This window comes from Pagrus major, chromosome 7 (genome assembly GCF_040436345.1).
Source record: "Pagrus major chromosome 7, Pma_NU_1.0".
In the NCBI taxonomy this organism is placed as follows: domain Eukaryota; kingdom Metazoa; phylum Chordata; class Actinopteri; order Spariformes; family Sparidae; genus Pagrus; species Pagrus major.
Window position 1 is genome coordinate 17,991,119 of NC_133221.1, and position 24,480 is coordinate 18,015,598.

The 24,480-nt window shown below is 43.0% G+C and overlaps 1 protein-coding gene across 4 annotated transcripts in view; it reads right to left on the minus strand.

Annotated features, from left to right (window-relative positions):
* Positions 1 to 8,610: 8,610 nt before the first annotated feature.
* Positions 8,611 to 24,480, minus strand: part of fignl2 (fidgetin like 2) — a 41,291-nt gene continuing 25,421 nt past the window's right edge. For 3 of the 4 annotated variants that reach the window (XM_073470162.1, XM_073470161.1, XM_073470160.1), the window contains exons 2-3: positions 23,377 to 23,517; positions 8,611 to 13,217 (exon numbers count right to left, since the gene is read on the minus strand). In XM_073470162.1, coding sequence (XP_073326263.1) covers positions 11,173 to 13,217; positions 23,377 to 23,401 — 2,070 coding nt within the window. In that variant the 5' untranslated portion in view covers positions 23,402 to 23,517 and the 3' untranslated portion in view covers positions 8,611 to 11,172. Of the gene's footprint in view, positions 13,218 to 13,570; positions 13,579 to 14,600; positions 14,997 to 23,376; positions 23,518 to 24,480 lie in introns of those variants that run through there. The other variant, XM_073470163.1, reaches the window with a different exon arrangement.

A 24,480-nucleotide genomic window follows, 5' to 3' on the forward strand; every position in this document is an offset into this window, starting at 1 on the left:
GCAGTGCCTTCAAGTCGGACTTCTTCCCAACGGCACCCACTGACAGGAAATCACCTCTCTGTGTGACTACGAAGAAAATCCTCTTTGTTTTGGGTTTTACTGGCCTGTATTTGCCCTCTAAATTGAGGCTCATTACAAAAATAGAAGTGTTTTGTTTTTCCCCAAAAAGCCTCCAGCACCTCATGATGATCACAGTGTGACTCCACAGTTCATCTTGATCCAGTTGTGAAAGGCAAATGAGAACTTCTATTCAAGTTCTTAAGAATAATCTTGAGGTACTAAATTCAGTGTTTGAGTTCTTTATTCTTCTACTCGACTTAATTTCAGACTAATTTTGAACTTTTTACTTCCACTACATGTGTTTACTTTTCAAGTTAATGAACATCAGTATAAAATACTGCAAAAGATGTAAACATGTCAGATTTAGCAAGAATGATAATCTACATGGAAAGTCCCCAGGCAGGTAACAGACACAATAACATCACAAATAACAATATACAGACATGCGATACACAATACAAACTTACAATACGTGTAATGTCAAAACATTTTGCAGCTACGGAGACTTTAACAGATGCAAATTGGGGTTTTACTTTGCCTACAAAAACCTATGATGACCTCAGAACAGCCTACAATTCAGAGGGTGAACTTTCCCACAAAATATTAAAGGATAAGTTCACAAAACCTCACACTCATGTCAATGGAAAGTCGGATGAGGTTTCGCAGTCCACAAAACATTTCTGGAGCGTTGAAGTAGATGGGGAGGGAAATCAAATGGCTCTACACAGGTGGGAGACTTAATCCAAGTCTCTGTGGATTCTTGAAGCTGAAATCTTCACCGTAGCTTCTTAGCTAAAAGCGTTAGCAATCACCCCGTCTGAGTTGGATGCACAAGCTCAATCGCATGTTGAGGGTGTAAATAACGTCATGTTAAATCAGTTTGGGAACTCTGGGCTCCGGCTATGGGGTTCCATTTGTGCCAAAAATATGTCGCCATGCGCACTGTCTATGTCTACTGAACATGTGAGAAGACATTTGTCTATGTCTATTAAACGTTGAACTGTCCTTGTGTCATTTGACTTTGTCATTACATCGTGTCGTCATGATGTGTCATTTGACAAAGTGTTGTTATGATGTGTGTTGTGATGTGTTGTTTGACAGTGTCATTATGATGTGTGTTATGGCATGTTGTCTTGATGTGTCGTTGCTATGCGTCGTTACTATATGTCGTTACTACGTGTCGTCTCGATGTGTCGTTTGACAACATCGTTGCTATGCTTCGTCTGACAACCTCGTTATGCCTGGCTACCGCGGTGGCACCGGGCGCCCCTTTCCCAGCTTACCCTTCGTGGTCGGCGGAGGGAACCTCCCAGCAGAGCTGTACCACTTCAGTATTGTCCCCTAACACTAATTTATTTTTCATGCATCATAGCCTACTAACAAGAACAATCTGAATAAAAAAATATAGAAGTTTCACACAAAATTACACTGGAAACACAGGGCCAACTGTCACCAATGTCCATTGCAACAATGCCATCCAAGAAAAGTCCCAATTCTGGCAATAAACACAGTTTGTGGCTTGTTGCATTAAGGAGTGTCCACTGAACTTCAAAGTTTACTGAGTAGCCAGGCATAACGACGTTGTCAGACGACGCATCAAGACGACACGAAGTAATGACACATAGTAACGACACATAGTAACGACACATAGTAACGATACATAGTAACGACACATAGTAACGACGTAAAGACACTGTCAAACAACACGTTAAAACGACATTGCCAAACTACGAGACAACACACCATAACACACATCATAACAACACTTTGTCAAATGACACATCATGACGACACGATGTAATGACAAAGTCAAATGACACAAGGACAGTTCAACGTTTAATAGACATAGACAAATGTCTTCTCACATGTTCAGTAGACATAGACAGTGCGCATGGCGACATATTTTTGGCACAAGTGGAACCCCATACCGGCAGACTTGGATTACACTGGTCGAGCTGTATAGAGCCATTTTATGTTTTTCTTTCAGTTGTTTTTGTGCGTTTTAAAACAAGTCCCCGTCTACTTACATTGTTGGGGAGAATGGTGTTTTGCTGTGAAGCTCTAGAAATGTTTTGTGGACTACGAGACTTCACCTGACTTCCCATCAGCATCAGGCTGAGTAGATACTAACTGAATTTTAATTTTTGGCTGAACTTATCCTTTAAGTGCTTAAAATTGACTCCACCTTGCCCAGCTACAATATCGAAATACTGCTCTTACATTGCATCATATTATCATAGCCAGTAACACAGTATATGATGACACTGACAGGAGATTCTCTGATGCACAATTTCACTCTTGACATGAAGTCCATTTTGTTAATAATATTCTGTTGTTTATCGACACTTTGATTGCAGGACATTAACTTGTAATGGAGCAATTACATGACGTTGTATTGCTGCTTACGTGTTTTGCTTCTACAGCTGTTAGTAGTGACACGTGTTCATGTGCTTGTAGGCAGCTTTGTTTAGCTATGATGCACCATTGTCCATGAACTCACAAAACATTTATGCACATGCATTATTAATGATATAATATAATATGTGCTCATGCAGTCATTACTGCTGTATGTCCCTGTAGGTTTGCTGCATTACAAATTATATAATGCAGATAAAATATTCAGAGGCTATGACTGGATGATGCAATATATGAGCAGCATATTGATACTGTATTCAGATTACTTTTTATGTTTACCTAATAAAATACTACTATAAACTGATGTATTGCTGAAGATTATATCACCCTGCACAATATCAAGTAGTTAAAACAACCTCATCCACTTTATTTTACTCTTTTTCCATGATTCCTTAACTTTTTCCCCGGGAGGGCCAGGGTGAAAAATAATGGTGAGGCACTGGCCAATAACCAACACCTGTTGTATTGTTTTGTTAAAATGAAAAATGGTAACAGGATCCCTCAACTGACTGACTTCATGCAACCCTGAGCAACCCTGCTCACCATGCACGATCATTAAATAATAAGGGACTGTTTATATTTAAATAGAATTTTCACCTCACAAAAAACAACAACATAAACAACGATTTAAATTCTAATATTCATTAAATCTAAACGTTTTTTGCTAGAAAAATTTTGAGGGCCAAATTGAATCCAACTGTGGCCTGTGGGCGAGCCCCCCAGCTAATTTTGCATTTTTTAAATGTGCCTGAAATGTTAACCTTTTGGTAACCCCACCCCTTGACTGAAAAACAAGATCTTTATCTTTTATGGTTTTTAATCCCTCGTACCAAATAATTAATGAGAACATATATGTTTGCATACATTATGTTGGCACATCAGCTGTGACACCTTTTACTATTTGAACATACAATAGATTTAATATGTTACAATATGTTGAAATTTAGGATGAAATAAGAGTATATGGAAGTACTGTATATGGACATAGTATTCATAGAAACATTCACAATCAACTATATGCTATTGCTTGTGTATAAATAAATGGTCATATATTTAATCATTTATAATATATTGGATTAGTTTGCCCATGGTATACTGTGTAAGAATAACTGCTTTTATTCCAGATATGTACAAAACACAAAAATACTTATATATGTCATATGTTAACATACTAATGATCACGTGCTGTAGGTTTGTTCCTTATGTTCACATACTTTGGTGAAAATTTAATATTTTATCATTTGTATTATTACTTCTGGAACAGAGGTGAATAAAACGTTACCATGTGGAGCCACCAGGGGTCGCTACTGTGTTTATATGTTTTAGTTCTGGTACTGCTTTGCTGTCTGAGGTTTGGAGGTTGTAATATTGACCTATTTGTGAAGCGTTATGTATTGTATGATTTTGTAAATGTCTGTATATATGTTTGATATATAGTTGCTGTGTCTGCTTGATATATACATCAGTTACATATTGCACTTGGTCATTTTAAAGTCCTCTCATCTGGATTTAATGCTGTTTCCTCTTTGTGAGCAGTGCCTCCAGGCTGAGTTCAGATTATGGGTTTTACCACAATAAATACCTCAGAAATGTGAGTTGATTGTATCCTTATCTGTCTAATCTGAATGGATTGCTGGCACAATCTGGTCATCCATCTGGGTTTGCAATTTCTTGAACTGGCCACAGGGGGGAGGTATGAACCTGTACAAGACTCGTCGGGCTTCTGTGTGTTCACTGGTCTGTTTGAAATTAGGTGCCATCATAGCAAGACCTCACATGATCATCTGCAGACTACCCAACATGAAGTTAAGCTAAGAATCAAATAGTTGCACATTAACTCCTTAAACTGTATCTCTCAGTACCAGATTCTGCTGCCTGTGACACTTCTGTTAAATTCTTCTTAAACAGCGATCTGTTTTTCACTTATAAACTTATTTCATGTTTATTTATTCAGTGATCACATCTGAGTCATGTGAGAGGGGGCAGGGGAAGACATTTTACCAGGACATTCCCCTTGTCAAAGCCAATTTCCTGAGAGTTTTGATTGACCTGTCCAACACAGAAACAATGCAGCTGCAAAGATTTGATCATTTCCTTTCAAAGGACCTGAAGAGTTTCCATTGTGCCTTTGTTTCCTCACTTCAGATTATCTTATTTATTTGGCTTGAAGCTGCAGGCTTCATCTTGATTCATTTCTCCTGTGTTCTCTCTTTAGGTCTCACCACTCTGTTCAAAACTACCAGATATTGCAGAGCTGACACTGAGTGCCAGTTACCATAAAGATTAGACTCTTTAGTATTCAGGACATAGTTGTGGTGACAGCTTCGCCATCCAGGAAAGATGCGATATCTAATGTTAAACGACATTGATCCGGTGCACTCTTAGTGCTTTATCTGTCTTCTCCTCTGTCAAGGACACACATTTGAGAATATTACATCGAACCTTTCAATGTAAGAAACATAATGACTATTAAGAAGCAACTTCTTTAAGCTTTCTAGCTGTCTGTTGGTTGCAAGTTTGTTGTTGAAACACATCCTTCAGTTCAGTGTTTGTTATTGTTGTGTTCAGTGTGTCTCCAAGTATCAGACACTTAAATTTAATGCTTTTTAGGACCTTTTACAGAGTATTTTAAACCAATTTTAAGGCTTACTTTTGGACAAATCATCTTTTTCTTATACAAGCATTGCTGGTAAGTATAAAAGTAAGTATTATAAGTGTTTGTGGCGTCGCAGAGGTAGGTTTTATCTAGGAATATGGTTAATAGGGTAAGTAAGGTTAATCTATATTTTGCCACAAGGTAAGTAACAAAAAGAAGTCATAAAAAGAAGGTTTAAAGATTAGTAACATCTGAAATGTGGACTTTCACACAGAAGAGCTTGACTCATTTGGACAAAAATAAAGTAAAAGCTGAATAAAGTAAATTAGATAAAATGTTTGTGACCATTAAAACCTCACAAATTCAAATTTAAGACTTTTTGAGGACCTGTAGGCACCCTTTCTGCATTACTGCTCTCTGTGCAGGTTGGGCATCATTTTCGGGGTCCTCTTAGGTAAAGGGCCTTTATACTGCAGCTTTGCAACATCTGGAACCAATACAGCTGTGCTGGGTATCTGTGGTACCAGGGGGCTTGGAGGTTGTAGGCTGGGTTGGGTGGGGGCTGTGAAGGGTTGGGCTAGTTGCTGCTTTGGCCCTGGGGGTCCATGTGTCCCTGACTTCAAAATAGACTTGATTGCTAACAGCTGGCAGTCCTAACTCACCCAGTGTCAGAGCTCTCCTCTGATGTCAACCTTGTCAGTATCAAGGCCCGGACAGTGGAAGGTGGAGAGGACGACAGTGTCCGAGTGAAATGAAATTCAGAGAATGACCTCTTTTTTTTAATGAAGGTTGTAACCATAAATAACTTTCAAGTTTTTGTCTAGGCACCTCTGAATGAAGAATGTACTATTATCAGTAAAAATCTGATATTTCAGTTGAGTGTAAGCTAAAAAAAATGGTCTTGAATCACCTCTTACAAGAGACATGAGTGCACAACAGGACAAAAAAGTCTTGAATGCCTTCATCGGTGCAATAAAAAGGCTTTGTTTCGATTATAATTACCCACATCCTCAAATTATATAAAAGGCTCATTATTTCTATACCCTAACCCTAACTATTTATAAACCCAACTATATATTACTAATTATTCTGATAATTAACATGTATGCCTTTTAATTATTGTGAAATTGAATCTCAATATAACTTTTTATTAGAGCTGTATTGCAGTAAGGACAGTGCGGCTGTGTCCTGCTATTCACTGCCTAAGCATGAGTAAATAGGACAGCAGCTCATTAGCATCTTTTATTATCCAATTACAAATGCTGCTCGCCTAATTACCTCCAATCAGCAGGGAGAAGAAAATGATTGACTTCCTGGAGGACAGGAGTCACTCAGGACAAGAAGGACGAACTGGTTTTCAGTCGCCTGCTGGATGGAAAGTGACTCATGGGAAGTCAGAGTGTGGAAATATATGTAGTTGGACTGTGGAGGTAAATCCCTTACTATTTACAAAAACATGAAGAAGTAGTGTGAAATTAATAAAATATACGTAAGCCTCTCCTCCTATACCAATGTCACATTTCCACATGGTCTATTTTACCTTTGCAAGGTTGAAATTTGCATTATGTTATTGAGTTTGTGACAAGAAAAGATAGGAAATAATTTCTAAACAGCTGCAGAAACGATTATCCTTCATCAGAGGATGAAGGGCAGCCGCTGCACAAGGTTGTGCTTATAACAGAGCTATGCATCATTATTATACAATTAATTACTCTGTCATCAACACCACCAGCACCACTGTTCTGCTGGGATTCAGTCACAGATGTTTCGAACTCAGTTTTGACACGACTATCCATAACTGCAGAGCGATAGATTCAGATTTAGGCTCCGACTAAAAACTTTCACTTGTTCGCACAGAGTTGCTCAGATTTACTTCTTCTCTCAGTTAGTTTTGAGGCTTTGAAAGATGTCAGGAAAGGTCCAGAAATAGCACAGGGCAAGCCGCTGGGACGAGCTGTTGTTTACAGACAGTGACAGATATGAAGGACCTCTGTGCTCTGGTGCTGGGCCTGAACCCTCGGGGGTGTGCTAGTGCTGCTTCTGTTGCTGCTCTGGACGCTGCAACACACACATGGAAACACACACACATGCAGGCTGGCAAACTGATGTGCACACAGACACACAAAACACTTTATAACAACCATTTTTAAAACTACTACAAGGAGTTTCTAACTGGTTATTAAACAGTCTCAATTTATTACTGATGCCTCTATAAGATCCACGTAAGCAAACAGGACCATCAGTGAGAAGATCAACTATTTCTGTATAGTTTTTCTCAACGCCTGCCGTGCAGACTGGAAGAAACTGTGTTTACATTTTCCCAGACAAAGATACAGTGAATAGTACGTTACAAAGAAGCAGGAGAATTTCTGTACAAATGTATCATTTAATTTTATTGTATTACATTTTATTACTTAATGTTATTTTGATTTTATTTAGTTTTAGCACTTTATATTATTATTATGTGCTTTTATTAAATCATTTTAATTTTATTTAATTTTATTACTAATTGTTATTTTTATTAAATTTTATGGAATTATTGTGTTACCTAATTTTATTTTTGACATATTTTGTGATTTTGACAGTGGAAACACTACCACTTTTGTCCACAAGGGCCTCCAAAATCAACAAATGATCAAAGTTCATTGTAGTGGCTTTAAAAAATGGTAAATCTATAGTTAATTAAACTTTATTTCTTAGTTATTTCACTGTTAATAAACTATGAAATGGTTTATAAACCATTTTAAAATACATTATCACAGAATTTCAATTCATGGTTTCTTCTATTTGCAACGATTTATGCCATCAAAGCTGTGTTATACTGCACAACAAGACAGTTTTGAGGTTTTTTTTCCTTCTAGCCATGATTGTGCTGTTTCCATCGAGACGCAGGACTTATATATTTTGGTGAAAAACGCATCCACAGTGAGTAAAAACGTGTCAGGAGCAAAAAATCGCCAGGAAACAGCTGGGAGTTCAGAGGGTTAAGCAATATAAGCATTGCAATATTTATAAGCATCAGCTGTAGCTTTATAATGGCCATCCAAGTGATGTTTATAGATGAACTACACAGTATTTATTAACCATTTAGAAAGTCATATAAGCATCAGGTGCAACTGAACAATAGACATTTGCTTAATAAATGGTTTACAAAACATTTTGTTGTTTGTTAACTGAGAAATAACTATTAACTAAAGTTTAATTAACTATAAATTTAGCATTTATTAATGATGGCTGTCTCCATCTTCTCTGTGCACTTTCAGGTAAACCTGCTGTGTTTCTTTCTCTCATCAACCTGCTGACGATACAGGCAATTCAAGCTAATGTGGGGGAAAAAAATCCAAAACCTCCTGATTTAGTCTTGTGCATTTCTACGTTAAACAAATTAGCAATCAGTTTAAGTGACACTGTTGACCTTAACATTGGGGTCAATCCAGGCCACGGATCCAAAGCACCACCATGGTGTAATTTCTGCACTCTGGTCAATTGCCGTCCCTTGGAGTGCTTAAATCAGTGAAAAAAAGAAAGAACTAACCACATTGCAATATTGACAAATTCTGTTTAATATTGTGTGATACTCTTCTCTTAAAATACAGTCTTTTCTGAGGTAGACCATTACAGTTCAAGAACATTATCATTTTCAAAACAGACATCAAAAAAGACATGAAATAAATACTTTCATGTACAATATGCCGCAAAAATGAGGTAGAAATGGTTACAGAAAATGTACAATAACCAAGAACAAAGTTACCGCGATAACAGATCAAAACATGTAAAAGATAAAAGCTTGTTTTGTTGGACAAACTGTCGGGAGTAACGGGAACAACAAATCAAAATATTGTACCTCTAAGTCATCTGTATTATCTCATTTCTGTAATTACCTGTGAATAATCGCTAGCATTATCTAGACTGTGCCGCTGGAGGCAGGAGCCTCTCTGTAATTTGTAAATGTGTTTTCAGGTTCTGGAGACAGTGATCAGTATGCACAGCGGGGGTCACTCTGATTGATCTGGCTGTATGGCATGACTGAAGCCACCAGCTGGAGAGGGACGGCTGCACTGTGATATAGGGTTGCTGGACATCAATCAGACCACCTCCACTCCGGAGGAATCGGTGTAAGGGGAAGGGGAAGGGTGGGGGGGCTGGGGAGAGGATACAACGCCACATGGCCACTGGGGCGCGTGGCCAGGGGGCAATCCAATCTAATGAGATTGCACTGGGGAGAGAGAAAGAGGGAAAAATAATGATGAAGGGACGGCGGGAGGGAGGAGGCAGCGGTAGGAAATATTACATCATTCTGTGTGTACCTCCTTAGGACCATGGCAACAGACTAATATGAACGACCTCTGTACCTGCAGTCCAGTGACGGGGTTTTTCCAGCCAAACAACTGTAGGACTGGTGGAAAAGGAGAGGCTGGTCTGGATTGTCTACATGTTGGGTTCATCCACAATATGTACACATTAACTGTGAATCTTTAGACTTTGGGATCTGCTGAAAGCTACATTTAACAACTTTAAACTTTTTTTGCATCTGTTTGTTGTCTTTTTGGAAGTTATTTTGTGCTCAGATGTTCACTGTGAGTGCACGTGTGTGATTGTGTGCATTATATTTACATTTTCAAATGATATTTCGCAGACATGCTTATGCAGGATATGTAAACACTAAATAACACGAATGTTTGCAAGCAGTTTGTCCAACAAAAGAAGGAATATTTTCTGTATTCTACATAGCATTTCTTGACAATCATCACTCCACCATAAACTACAATAAAAATAAAGGGTAAAGGAACAGAAAAGAAAAACGTATTTATATATTCATATATAATAATACATGGATTTATGGCATCAAATATCCTTTGAAATACCTGAATTACATTCAATGTTACTCTTTGTAGCATATTCAAGTTTCTCTCCCGAGGTAAAAGCCCAGCTGTAGTGGGTGTTACAAGACTGTCAGGTTTCTCCTCGCTCCTCTATCTCGCTCCGCGCCACTCTCTACTAAGACCCTAAGATTACATACATTCTTTAATTTCATATTTCTGAGGTAAAGAAATTTTTTCCTGAGCATTTCAAACAAGACTACATACTAAGAAACAAAAGGAGTAAGTGAAATAGAAAACAGAGACGCTGGGTGTGCAGGTGGGTTTTGTTCTGGAAGTGGGATTCTCAGGAAAACTGCGGACGATGATGAGGAATGTGAGAACAAATGTATGTGGAAGTAAAGGACAACAACCCAGGAAATATAAAATAAGTTGTCCATGAATTGTAGCATTTTAACAGTGAGTATAATACTGTTGATGAGTTAACTACAACTTCTACAACCAAACATGTCGAGTGTAACTGCAAGGTTTGACTTGATCGACAGGACTCCTGGGAAGGACAGCAGCATGTTTGGATTTAATAGAAGTCTTCTGATTTTCTCTTTTTGGAATAGTAAGGACCAACTGTTTTGATTTGGTGAGAAGCTGTCGAGAAGGATTCATTTATTGTGATTTTTGAGGACAACGCTGCTGATTATGCATTTGGTTTGACGTGTTTTTGGTCAAAAACTGTTAGCTGAGATGTTGCTGATCCCGAGCCCTTCTTACTGGATAATTAGTGACAATCCAATGGCTAAATCAACATTAGGATAACATGGAAGTGGACTGGCAATAAATAGGATCCTGAGAGTAGCAGTCAAAGGGGGGATTTTCCAAACCCTGATTATCCATAATCTTGGACCACGTCACCTAGCAACAAATTATTGATTTTGTCCTGGACCAAAGCTAATCAGGATCTCTGATAGTATCCAAATAGTTTTTAATCTGATTTTCCCATTGGCCAAAAGACTAATACACTACCCCAGTCAACAAGGCCTATTCATCTTTCTTCTCTTTGGGAAAAATTAAAATATTGCGGATATTCATAAGAAAACAAAAAAGCACACCATGGCATGCTTCTGCCAGTAAAACAACTTTGTCAGCTCTCTCGTATCGTTGAGCTTCTCTTGCTCTTTTGGCTGCATAATCTGTAATTACAAAACAACAACAAAACATTCCCAAGTCATGTCAAAGCAAAGACAGGGTTGTAATGCAGTCCGAGTACAGTGACTGGCTGCTTTCTCAGTGGTTATACATCTTGCTCCACTCTATACAAGTGTCCGGTTCTTTTGTGGTGGTGTGTGGGCGCACCTTGCAGAAGGCATTCTCAAAGTCTGTGAAGGCTGGGGGTTTGGAGGATGTGGAGAGGCCGTGCATGGCCCCAGTGGGGGAGGATGCTGAGGAGAGTGCCTGCTGGCTGAGCTGCAACAGCTCCAACACTGAGAAGCCCTCTGTGCGCTGCAGCACAGCGCTCAGCTCCCTCTCGCTCAGGCTGCAGCCTTGCGGGGACAGCGCCTGCAGCAGCACCTGCCTACGCATACCCACATCTGGCAGGCCAACGTGATACCGCTTGGCAAAGCTCCGATGAACTGCATCTTGCAGCAGATCTGGCCTGCCAGTGGCACATACAAGAATCACCAGGCCTGTGGTCCCCACCTGGGCTTTCTCCAGGGTGGTCAGCAGTGTCTGCCTCAGCCCCTCCTCCTCCATGGCCTCCACCTGGCTGAGTAGCACCACTGAGGGCTGCCGTGCCCCGGCCACTTGCAAAAGAGACCCAAGAATGTGCTCTGCCTCCACCTTCCCTTTAGAGGCCAGCATGGCTCCGCTCAGCCTGTAGAAGGAAGCCCCCAGCTGTGAAGCCAAAGAGCGAGACAACGTGGTCTTTCCCCCTCCCCGGGGGCCAAACAGCAGGACGGTTCTTGGTGGCCGCATGACTGGACTGGGCCTCAACACGGGCCACAGAAGGTCCTCTTCCAGGGCAGTCTTGACGTGAGTGAGCCCAGCCAGCTCGCCCCAGCCTAGCGCCGGACTGCAGTCCAATAACTCCCCATTGACAAGGTCCAACATTCGGGGGTCTGGGCTCTTCATAGTCTCAACAGCCGGCGCACACAATGAAGGGCGCTTGTGGGCTTGGGAGCGGTTCTGCTGCTGTTGGATAAAGCCCTGCTCTGCCACGCCATTCTCCCCTGTCATGCCCGCTGGAGGGCTGTACTCCCCTGATGCCCCATACTGAGGAGACACTAGGGGCTGGGAGGAGGGCTTAGTGGGCTTGAAGGCTTGAGGGTCTGTGCTGCCTGAACTGCTGAAGCCGTTTCCCCGGCACTCTGTTTTGTCATTCACACTGTAGGGTGAGTTTCCCCCAGTCTTCAAGTGGTCATAGCTGTATTTCCTGTAACGAGACCCATCCCCGCTCTCATCATCTTCTACGCTCATCTCGAATGCTTTTCGTTTTAATGTTCCTCCAGACTCAGATGTCCCAAGGTTGGTGCTCTGGTAACTGTAGCTGCCTCCTACCACTGTGGGCCTGGAGGGAATGGGAGTAGGGGCTGGTAGACCTGAGGGCAGGTAAGTTGCAGAGGGGTGGCTGTAGGTGGGAGCAAGGCTATTCTGGGGAGGGTATGTGCTAGGGGGGTAGTTATAGACAGGTGTGGTGGGGCTGTAGCTGGCCACCAGAGTGGGGGTGGATTGAAGAGTGTGGAGGGAGGCAGGGGGAAGTGCTGCACCGGGTTGGGGACAGTACCCTGAGGAAAGATAGGTGCCATTGTAGGTGGAGGGGTACTCGCTGGAGCCACTGCAGGAGCTGCTGCCACTGTAGCCAGAGTCCGAAAGGTTACTGTTCACCACTGACACGCTGCCAACCCCTGGAGGGCCCGCAGATGTGGCTACAGCCTTGGCACCTGAGAGGCTGTCATGGCCTCCAGGGGGCACCAGGGAGTAGGAGGCATCAGTGCTGTGTGTCAATGGCCAGGGCTCCAGCTCAGTCTTCTGGCCGTTGAGACCCCCGAAGGCCCCCGGCTCTGGGTAGGCGCCCACAGTAGGTGGCCGGTCATACGGTGAGTCCAGCACACCGGAGTACTTCTCAGCATAGCGCTTCAACAGGTTGGAGGCTGTGAGAGCTGAGATGTCATCATTGGCCCAGGCGTAGTTGCTGGAGCTGCGGCCGCGGCCAGCGTAGAACTCCGCCTTGTGGGCCGGAGAGGAGGTGGTGGAGGAGACATCCAGGTGCTGCTCAGGCCACTGGCTGAGAGGCTGGGCATGCTCTGGGTTCCAGTGCATCTTTAACAGGCCTGGCAAAAGAAACACAGGTTTTATTATTCTATATCCATTACAACTTGCAATCAACATTTATTTCATAATGATACTTTGAAGCAGAAAACTTGTCTATTGCCAGTTTAATGAATTGTACATCTTTGTGGTCATATGAATAAATTTGGACTTGACTATTTGGCAATTGAACTGTTTTCTTCCTCCCTCCATGTGCTTGATAAGTGAAATAATTCTCAAAATCAAACTTGCATTTACATCAATGCAACCAACATCCCAGGTTCCAAATATATAAAATCGTCTTGTTACTCATGCTTTGTTAAAATGAGATTGCTCTTTCAATGCAACTATATTAATGTTGATTTTGGTATTTGACACAGTCTCCTCAAGAGTTGACAAGACCAAAGACTAAACAAAAACCAAGAACTCCTTTTTCTCACTATCCTGTGCACAGTGACACATGGTCTGCGCCCCCAGTGACAAGAAAAGGCCTTTTTCTTCTGTTTGGAAAGCAACCTTTTCAGTGTTACCATCATGCCTGTGAGCAGAAGGAGGCTCGAATTTCCCAGAGAGGGGAGAGGAAGGTGAAGGGGAGATGGAGGCAGAAAGAGAAAGCTACAGAAAGAAAGAGAGTGAAAGCAGATCGGTGGGTTGGATGTGTTGTTTTGCAGTTTCCCAGCCTTATATTGGATGAGCGATAAGATCCCACTACTATTCCCTGTACTGCTAACATCTGCAGGTCTCCCAGAGGAGCTATTGTTATCTCCCTGTGCATGTTGCTCTGAATGCCTGCTCTCTCCGCCCTGCACCCCACCTACCACCCACCCACAGTACATCAGAGCTCCAAAGGCCCAGTGGCCGGCTGGACAGAGGGAGGGAGGGAGGGAGGGTGTGTGTGTGTGTGTGTGTGTGTGTGTGTGTGTGTGTGTGTGTGTGTGTGTGTGTGTGTGTGTGGACAGTGGTGTGGAGAGAGTGAGAAAGAAAGAAAAAGAAAGAAAGAGGGGGGTTGGGTCTGGAATTGCAGCATAGTGTGCTATTCATCAGCACAGTCTCCCATGGAACATTGGGAAAGTGGAATGTCTGTTCCTCTGGCTGACTTCAGCACCGGCGGAGGCCTGATTGATCGTGGCTGCTACGGACTGAGCACATCACAGAGCTAACAGGGGAGAGGGCAGTCGAAAAGGAAATTTTGTCCCATGCTTCCCACATGCAAAGGACTTATTTTCCACTAGAATATTTGACTGGCATTGCATCCAAAAAGGTGTGGAACATGCATAGGCTCCTTCACCCAAATGTAAAATGCATCTGCTGATTTTCAGTGTTGCAGAGTGTATTTTCATGTGTGTGTTTACCCAATACATCGCCATATGATAGTTAAAGAATCGTCTATTTCATGAAAGGCTAGCGCTAACTCTTGCTGAGGCATTAGTTTGACATTCCACACATAGCTTGGCATTATTGAACTGTCACAATTTACCCTGAGGTGAGGACTACTCCAGCCAGTAACAGGCAGGTAAAAAAGGAATATGGCAAAAGCTGTCATTACTGGCCCTGTCTGCCTTTTCCTTCAGTGGACGCCTGATGATTCATTATTCATGGCTGTCTGTGTGTGTGGAGCCAGGCTTCTTATTGCCATTTAAATCAAATTTCAATATCACAACCTGCAATTCTGCTGCTGCTCTCCCGCTCACTCCTAAACTTTGGCCTCTTTCTTTACCCGCTTTGCAAACCTCCCCATGTGTGTTTTCAGATTACGCCCGTTATTTATTCAGTCAGATGAGACCAGCAGACCAGATGGCCATTGGATTATCATGTCCTTCATATTCAAATCCACTGCCTTAAGTTCCCAATGGCCAAACCAGTTCAAGTACTTCCCTAAGCTCCCGCCAACCCACACACCCACCGCAGCGAGATGTGAAGAAACATTCTCACACTCTTGTATTTTCACAAACATGCTGAAGACATTGTCCTGTCCACACCCAGATGACCGCATATTTTTGTGGTCTGATTCGCAGGTCTTTGTCCAGGCTTCAGAAACCATATATGTCCTGCAGGCCCTTCCCATCTGCAGCCCAACCAGTTTGTGAACAGCCCCAATAATGGGGCCTGTGTGTGACAGAGATGGATGAGAGCCCAGGGGAGCTCATAAAACCTGCAGCAGGGAGGGAGGGATGGAAGAGGGAGGGATGGAGGGAGGGAAAAGAGTGGACAGCAGGCGTTTCGTCCTCTCTAAGCGGACTGGAGCGGACATTAGAGGACTCAGTGAGGCGGGCTAACTGCTGTCCACTCCATCATTAGAGTTGCACTTATACAGAATGGACTCGCGCTACCCCCTTGACCAACGTGATGACCAGCTGCTCATACCTGAAGAACCAATTCACTCTTAATTACTATCAATAAGTCTTTTTTTGTGTATGTACACAGTGAGTTTGATGAGTGATAAGCAGTCATTCATCCCCCCTGATGACATAGCAGGGTTGAGGTGCAGTTTAGCAGTTTCCATGTAATTAGAGCTTCTGCGGGATTGCGGTTTTTAGAGCAGTAGCGCTCCACAATAAACGCTCTAATCTACACTTCTGCTTAAATCAGAGCCATCACGTAGATTAATTCACTGGAGGGGCAGGAAGAAAGCTAAGATTAGAAGTAGGAAATCAGGACAATGTGGGCATACTGTGGGTAGCTGTGCAATCATTAGATTAACTTCAGTATGTGTTGTGATTCTCATCGTTTACATGTTGAAAAGAAGACAACACACTGCTTACACAACTTGTAAATTTCATAATCAAGATGCAAGCAGTCATTTTGCAACGTTGACTTGAATCATGACACGTTTTTCAGCTCCACTGCTGTAACATTTCTATTTCCTGCCTCACCCCATCAGCTCTTACTCATATTAGAGGATTACGGATCAAAAACACATTTATTTGTTTGAATACGGGAATCCTGTCCTCATTCAATTATTTTGGAAGCTTCTGTCAATATAAGTAAAGCTGCTCTGGGGTTTAATATATTTTATCATTTATCAGTTGCACCGCTGAATTGAACAGAAATCGGATGTGATGACTGAGTTAAGTACACATAAATATGTGATGAGACTGCTTCTCTGATGGCCTTATGTGGCTGCGAGGACTGATAAGAACCTTGTGTGTATGCACATGAAACTTCCCACTGCATGTGTGTGTGTTCTCGGCCCCAGGAGAGACAGATGTTCTCCTGCTGACCGCCTTACTGTCTGTGCGGCCATTGTGGCGGACGGCCCGTCCAGCAGACGTGCGCAGCTCGGACGATCCAGTTGGCTCTGAGACAAAGCCTGAAGGATCCTATTGTCAGGGGCCTGTCTAATTATGGAAATCTTATTAATCTATTCAGCAGCAGTCCACTGACAGCTTTTGTGTCAGCCTGGGATTTATTGAGGGACCTGTGTGAGCTGCATCCTATTGTAGGCGTGCGTGATGAAGACAGTGGCATGGCTCTCTTCAGCACAAACCAGCTTTGCTTTGAGGAGGCCCTGAAATTAAAATTAGACCACTTACGGCTCAGGGGAAGTGTGTTAGGTTCATTTTTTTTATTTCTGGCCTCAATCACTGCCATCTATAAAGTCACTGAATCTCATGTTGACTAGGTGAAACCGAAGAAGCTCACGGCCTATAAAGACTCCAAAGTAGTACTCCAGACTGTGTTGTGGTTTCCTATAAAAGAAGTATCAGTGGGTGAGGTGAAACGTTATCTTGGCAGGAAGCCCGGAGGTAGAGGGCTCCAGTGCTGTTTCACAGCTCCCCTGAGGTTGCTTTCCCCTTCTCCCTTCCCGGCACTTTTGTTTTCCCTGCCCCTAGGAACAAAACGGACACGGATGCAACAACCCTTCTGGGACAGCATGCTATTAAACTGTGCGGATTGTGAAGAGGCCGCTTGTAAACAAGAGCGCCGTGGATCAATCCAATCAGGGCTGTATTCAGGGCTGAGCTCTACCCCCACCCACAGACCAGAGAAAACACCTCCGCTCCATCGTGCATCTCCACACAGAGGCACAGAATAGAGATTGCAATGTGCTTGTACTTAGATCTTTATATCTTGTCATCCCTTCTGTCTTAAAAACAGACATGCAAATTGTTACTTAGCTGGTCAAATTCACCATTACAAAGGTATTACACCAAGAAAAAAGGGTAAGGCTTTAATGCCGCGTTCAAAAGATATCCTGAAAGTCATCTATACTTTCTGTGGAGAAATTGTGCAGCCAAGTGAAAGTGAAAGGGTCAGTCTGTCTGTTCTACAAGGAGGTAAGAAATTATGGGGCGTGAATTCACTTCACACCAAAAACAAAATTCTTTCAATACTTCCAAATAAAAAGTTAAAGAGATGGCAGGCTGTTTTGAGAATGCTGCTCCGGCTGTTGTGTCAGTATGTCAGGCATTCAATTTAATCGACATCTCAGACACTTTAAGGAGAAAAGCTTGACATGAATGCAGTTAGAATAAAAGGCACACAGAGGACGCTGGAGGGGAGTGACAGAGAAAGTGAAGAGGGTAGGGTAGAGTGTGACAGACACCATATTTGTGCTGATAAATCACAAACTTGATGCTCTGATGACTGCATCAGTTGTTATGCATTCAGCAAGCGCAAGCTGATCAATGAGTTATTGCACGAAACTCCTGCTTGCTGGACATAAATATGTAGAAGAAATTAAGCCTGTCTTCAGGAATCTTTAAACACTGCATTCGAGACAAACATACCCAATAAACTGTTTGGAACAATCCACGACTGTGTTTTGTGTGTAAAGGGAGAGGAATTTGCTCTCAGGATCTGTTATTTATCAGAGTTTGTTATCTTGATTTGTCGTCCACTCCTGAAGCCCTCTTTAAGTCCTCTGTTCTCAAGTTCACTGTGATTTATGACACTAATATCAAGCAGGTCATTCTCACTCGGCTGTGGCCGTCCTGCCGCTGCGTACTACCTGGTCTGTCATAAAAACACCAATCTGAGAGGCCGGCCACATTTCACAGCGTGGCAGGTGGAGACAGAGGAAAATTGTCTCGGGATGTTCTCTCACTTTGGAATGAAATACACATTTTATCAGCTCCTGCACTGTGTATCAAAGTCATGAAACATTTTGATGAATTCCTCACATATATTGTGGATTATGTATGTTGTACAATATCACTGTGCTTATATCAAGTTTAGAGCTGCAACAATCACCCAATTTATTGATTAGCTGTTTTTAGCATTAACATCAAACATTTGCTGGTTCAAGCTTCTTAAATGTAAGGATCTGCTGCTTTTCTTTGCCATTGACGATGAAAATGAAGGAATGAATCCTAGTATGGAAATGAAGAATAGAGCTGCAATAATTAATCGATTAATTGATTTGCTGTAAGCTATTAAATTAAATGGCAACTATTTTGAAAATTAAGGCCTGTAGGCCTAGCAAGACGATTGATGACGTCATCTTGGGCTTTGAGAGACACTGATCGACATTTTTCACATTTTTTTGACATTTTATAGACAAAACAACCAATGATCAATCAGGAAAATAATTGACAGATTAATCAACAAATTAAAATAAGCATTAGTTGCAGCCCTAATGAAAATTATTAGGGTTTTGAACTGCTGGTTGGATAAAAGAAGCACTTTGGGCTCAGCACAGAAGAAACACTATTTTTTCCTAAGTTATTGACATTTTATAAACTAATTAATTAATCAATTAATCATGAAAATAATCTTCAGTTGCAGCCCTAACTAAGTTATCCCGTACAATATTACCCCAGAGATGCTGAATGGCCTGTGTTATTGCGTGGGGTATTGTCAAAAAACTGTTAAAGGAAGTGCGAGGTCAATCCTTGAGACCCTTCCCAAACCGCCTTAAGACGAGGATAATGTGCACACCAGACAACAGGGATCGTAATTTATCAGACATGCATAATTGGGCATTGCTAAGGAAAATTATTATAAATCTATGCGTTAGTCACGGGGCTGCTATCAATCAAAGGAAACACAATCCCACACTCCCGCTCTGCCTCTTGCTCCCTCTGGCTCATCTGCTCCCTCTTTCACGGCCCTAAAAAGATGTAATAACAGAAGAGTGCGGGAGTTCTGGTGGGGAGTTTTCACACCTGCTGCCCAGAGCGCGAGCAGACGCAGCTCTTTTCAAACACGCCTCACCAGTCAGATCCCAGGAGGAAGGAGCCCATCTCCTGCAGTGGCATTGAGGGATGTCCTCTGTGTGTGTGTCTCTCTTACTGTGGACAGAGCTTTCTGTACTCATGTATCAGAGTGACAGTTTGACTTGCACTATTTTTTGTTTCATCCCCCTTTGGGGCTGTTTCAGGCCAGCTGTCAGAATAGTTTTTGTCAGCATGTGCAGCTAATATGGTTTTATTAGAGGGGAAGGACAATCTGACAGCCTTGTATTGAGTATTTATGCAGATAAAAGAGTAATGAAATCATAGCGCCCTTGTCTGTAATGAAATATAGTTAGGATAAATGACAATTATTGTTAAACAACAAAAGCTTCTATGTGGTGATTCAACAATTTATAAGCGGTAAAGGATATTCAGGTTGTCATTAAAAGTTGTTGTTTTGCAGAGTGGACAGAGAGGAGGCTGTAGCCAAACTACTTGATGACATTTGTTAAACATTGATTAATTGACAAACGTGTTTAGAATTGCTAATGATAGTGCAGCAAAAGCAAACTCCCATCTGAGAGCGTGCTCATTTTACAGCCCTTTCCTCAGCACTCTCCCAAACTAGAAAGCCTGCGGAATAATTGCTGGATGCGTCACTTCATGCTCGTAATTTTAGAAACAACTCCCCCATCCCCCGTTGCCTTCTAACGCATGTCCACAAATGGCAGAGCCCCCCCCGCCTCCCTCCCCTTCAAGAAAAACAGGGTCCCTATTTTCTGTGACTGCAGGCTGGCTTTAGGTCATTGTGTCCACTAATATATCAAAGAACAGCTGTCCTAAGGCTCTGTGATGACCAATCACCCCTTCCATCTGTCTCACTCACCCAATCTCTGCTCTATCTCCCCCTCTTCAGCTCTATCTATTCCTTGCAATCTCCTTCTTTCTCTGTTTCTCCGCTTTTCCACCTCCCTGATTCTCCCTCCCATTCCCAGTGAGCATGTTGCATTCCCTCCTCTCTGTCCAAATCCCCTGGCCCCTCTGTGCTCCCAGCTTATTCTCTCATCACATGGACAGCTCTGGGATTTGTTTTCTGTTAGTACACACACACACAAATTAGAGGAAGCTCGATATATTCAACAGCCACACTTCCCTCTGTGGCGATGCATTTTATGATCAGTGCTCATCAAACACCTAATGGCATAACGATTAAAGTGTGTTATTTCTCAAGCGGTGGTCATTTACTAATTAGCCGTGCTGCTGTGAAAGACGTTGTGTCTCATTGTCGGGCTCTGAATCCTGCTGCCTCAGGAATCCGAGTGAAGTGTTGCCATCCAAATGAGCCTCACCACCTTGCTTCTTAATTGGGCCCTTAACGGGAGCTGAGGTCTCCTTAATGAGCTGATGAACCCTCAGAGAGACAGAGCGCAGGGCCAGTGGACTCACGGGGCCCTGGGTCCCTAACCTTCTTTTCTTGTGGACACAGAGGCATGCAAACATACACACACATACACACACAACCACACACACACTGGGGGCTAATTAGAGCCCATTCACACCCTACACTAATGATCCCAGCTCTTATTCACACACACTTTAGCAGACTGTGTGTTTACTAAAGGGCCTCCCAGGCCCCTCCACTGCACCACTCATACCACTCTGCCCACAATAGAGATAGACGCCAGCGCGGCCCTCCAACCTGCTCCTTCAGGGGCCAGGATGAGATCTACTCCTTCTTTTTTCTATACAAACTACTCCATGACTTAGCCGAGTCATTCACAAAGACACTCGCACAAAACATAAAAACAGAGCTTGAGAGAGAAAGGAGAGGGAGAGGGGTCAGTCAGAGGAGAGCTATAAAAACTGCCAGATCTGGAGTCCTGTGTGTAGTTGCTCTGTGTGTGTATGTGTGTGTGTGTATGTGTGCGCTGTTTTAAAAGAAAAGGTATCGCTACACCAGCGGGGGCCCCCAGCAACAAGAGTTAGGGCACTCCTGGGTTGGCGGCCTGGGACTGATTTAAGAGTGTGTTTGAAGTGCAGATTACAGATTCTTTGCACCAAATCCCTCCAGGAGTATCCATGGCCCCTGGAATCTCTCTCAGGTTTCTTGTCAGGTCCGGCCGTGGCTGCTCGCCCCAGCTTGAAGTCCTCTGGACTGGCCGGAGACGAGGACCAAGGCCGGACACGCCGGAGAAGAATGAGACGCACACACATACTGGCTGGCTCAAACTAAATCATTGAGACTTGATTTGAGAGAGCAGCCCTGATAACAAAGATTTAAGTGTGTTGGTGGGTGTACCTGTCCTGCCCATGTGTGCAATTATTTAGTAGAACTCATCTTTGTGCAGGGGCAGAAATGCCTGCAGCAGGACTCGGCGTTGGGAAGCGGGAATGCTCCACATTCCCACAAAGGGGATTCCAACATGGAGGTGAGAGTCTTCGCATGTCCTGCACATATGCAAAGTCCTGCGTTTTACTCAGTAGAATCATGACTACAGTCTTTAACTAAAAGACAGTGAGCTGCAGTGTCACCAGTGAGCACAGGGGTGTGTTTGTGTGTCACTGGTCTGAGAGTAAACAACGTGACTACCTAACACTGCTGTGTGCGCTCATACGTCCCCTATGTCTACATACGTGCACACTGGTAGACTGTTCTGAAACGATCACGACCCGCAAAAGCTCTGCAGAACAGAGCCACTCTGTGAATGAAAAACCATCAAGCTACTGGGCAGAGCGGATGAAAACCAGCATTGTGCATCCTGATCATAAAAGCGAAATCACACACAAAAGCTAGCACGCAGTGTACTGGAAGATTCTCATGAAGGAGCAGCAGTGTGCCGGCTCTGAAGGCATGCTAACTATTCCACCAGCCGTTTGTGACATTCTTGGACGTGCCGTCCACATTAGCAGCATGGAGACGGTGTTCAGTCAATGTGGACTAACAGGGTGCAGGGAGCGGATGGAAGGACTACTTAAACAGACCTTGATGGGAAGCAGCGCAAGCACGCATGCATGTTTAACTCAGGCTAATTGGATTTTTAGCTAGAAAGGAAAAAACATGTTCTGGGAGCATTAAATAAACCAAGAGCCACACTGAGAGGACAGTTTCATAACAACACACAAGTCAAGTACTTATTCTTCTGGCAGCTATTCAAAATTCCATTCATCTGATGAGTGGTCAGATAATAACATTGGCTATTTCAAGGGTGAAATTTACAAAAAGCAAATAAAGTGTCATGGTTACAGTCAAACATCCGCTCATGATGCTTTAATCAGGCTGTTTCGCCCAGTTCGAATTCTCACACCCACACACTTGCGTTACACAGCCTCTGCAATCCATTTTTGACGGCTAGGAAAACAAATCCAAAGTTTTTTACCATCTATTATGTAGTAATACTTTTTAAATTAACCATTCTGTTTGATTTCTCCCTCTTTTCTTGTAACTGTCAGGCTGATAATGCTCCTTTGAGGGGAGGTAAAGAGCTGGGAAAAAGGGGCTCTTGAGGCCGAGGCCACGGAGGCAGCCCCATGCTGGCCGGCAAACAATGCTGTTTTTGGAGAGCCGGAGCACTGGACTCAAATGAAACCTGGTGGGAGGGTGCGTGGGGGGGGGGGGCAAAACTGGACATGTCAGTTATTAGGTCAGCATTGAAGGGAGAAAAGAGAGAGAGAGAGAGGAGGGGGGAGGAAAAGGAGGGAGAGCAGGAGGCAGCGTGTGTGGTTGGAAGCTGTATTGGTAAAATGACACTGGCAGAACCAAAGGGGTTTCTGCTGCTTAAACCATCAGCGCTCCAACCTCCCTCTGTCCCTCTTCCTTCCCCCAACTGTGTCTTCCGCCCGGTGATGAAACATTCAGACAAGGCCAGTGGCCAAGGTTTAGCATTTCCACAGTGTGCACGTCAAGGAAAAAGTCAGGTTTCTGCACTGAGAGGCTTGCACATTTTCTGTTTGCAAACTAAAGAACACAGCGTCCACTCTTGCTTATTTTTGGAGCGGGGGCTCATTGATTCAGGCAAAGTCCAAATGAGTCAAGTAGAGAGAAAGAAGTGTGTAGCTGTGTACTCACTATAGGGGACAATAGGACTCAGCATTCTGTGGAGCTGGTCTCAGTAAGGAGGAATGCTGTTTTGTGAATGCCAGCTAAGGTTAGCGTCCGTCCGGCTGTAGTCCATCACTAGCAGGAGCTCGCACTGACCACACAACAGCCCTGAGAGAGAGGGAGAGAGAAAGAGAGGTGAGGCAGTTACAGGCTGCTGCACAATGTCTGGACAAACACTCACATGTCAACTAACCCTTTCACACAAGCTCACACACACAAACACACAGAGCAGAATTCACCCACAGTACGATAGAATTACTGACCAACCTGAGAACCCTATCAGTGTAACAAAAACACAGTCTGCACACACACTCACACAGAGAGAGAGAGAGTCTGCCAAATTGACGCACACAAGGGTATTCATTATAGGCAGGCATTAAGCTGATTGTGAAGCAGCATTCGGCCTCTAAAGAGGGCTTTCTAAATCTGCCTCACAAAAAGACTCATGCATACCATTGCTCCGTGCACTGGGGCAATAAAGACTGCATTCTTAGGAGACCAAACACATTTGGAGCAAAATGCAGGAAGAAAAAAATGTGTTCTGCAATGACAAAGTTCGCTTTTCTTATCTAGTTATCTAAATTAATATACCTCTCTTTCAAGTGTGCTAAAAATTTTAAGCACATCTTTTAATACACTTATTAATTCAGCGGACTATGTTTTTCTATTTTCAAAGGTAAGGCCAAATTAAATAAAGTCTGTCTGTGTGCTGGTTTGGGTTGTCAATGTCCCGTTTTTTAATCATGCACAGATTAAAAACAGTTTAATCCTCCACTTTCTATTGTTTTGTTTTGAAATGAGGCACTTCTCTGAGCAAACCCACGAGATTACAACGACTGTTGGAATTTCTGTTTTTAGGCAACAGCCATTTGTGTTATTTTCTCAATTCAGTGGACACTGAAGCCCGAGTCCTATCCACGCTGGTGCTCAGCTGCTTCAGAAAATACAGTGCAAAAACAATAGAGAGGTGACTGAAATCGTAAAAGAGTTTTAAACATTTTATTCCACAAATAAAAGTGTAAATGTGCCCGTAAATATACATCAATCTCTTACAAGGCACTGTATAAAAAC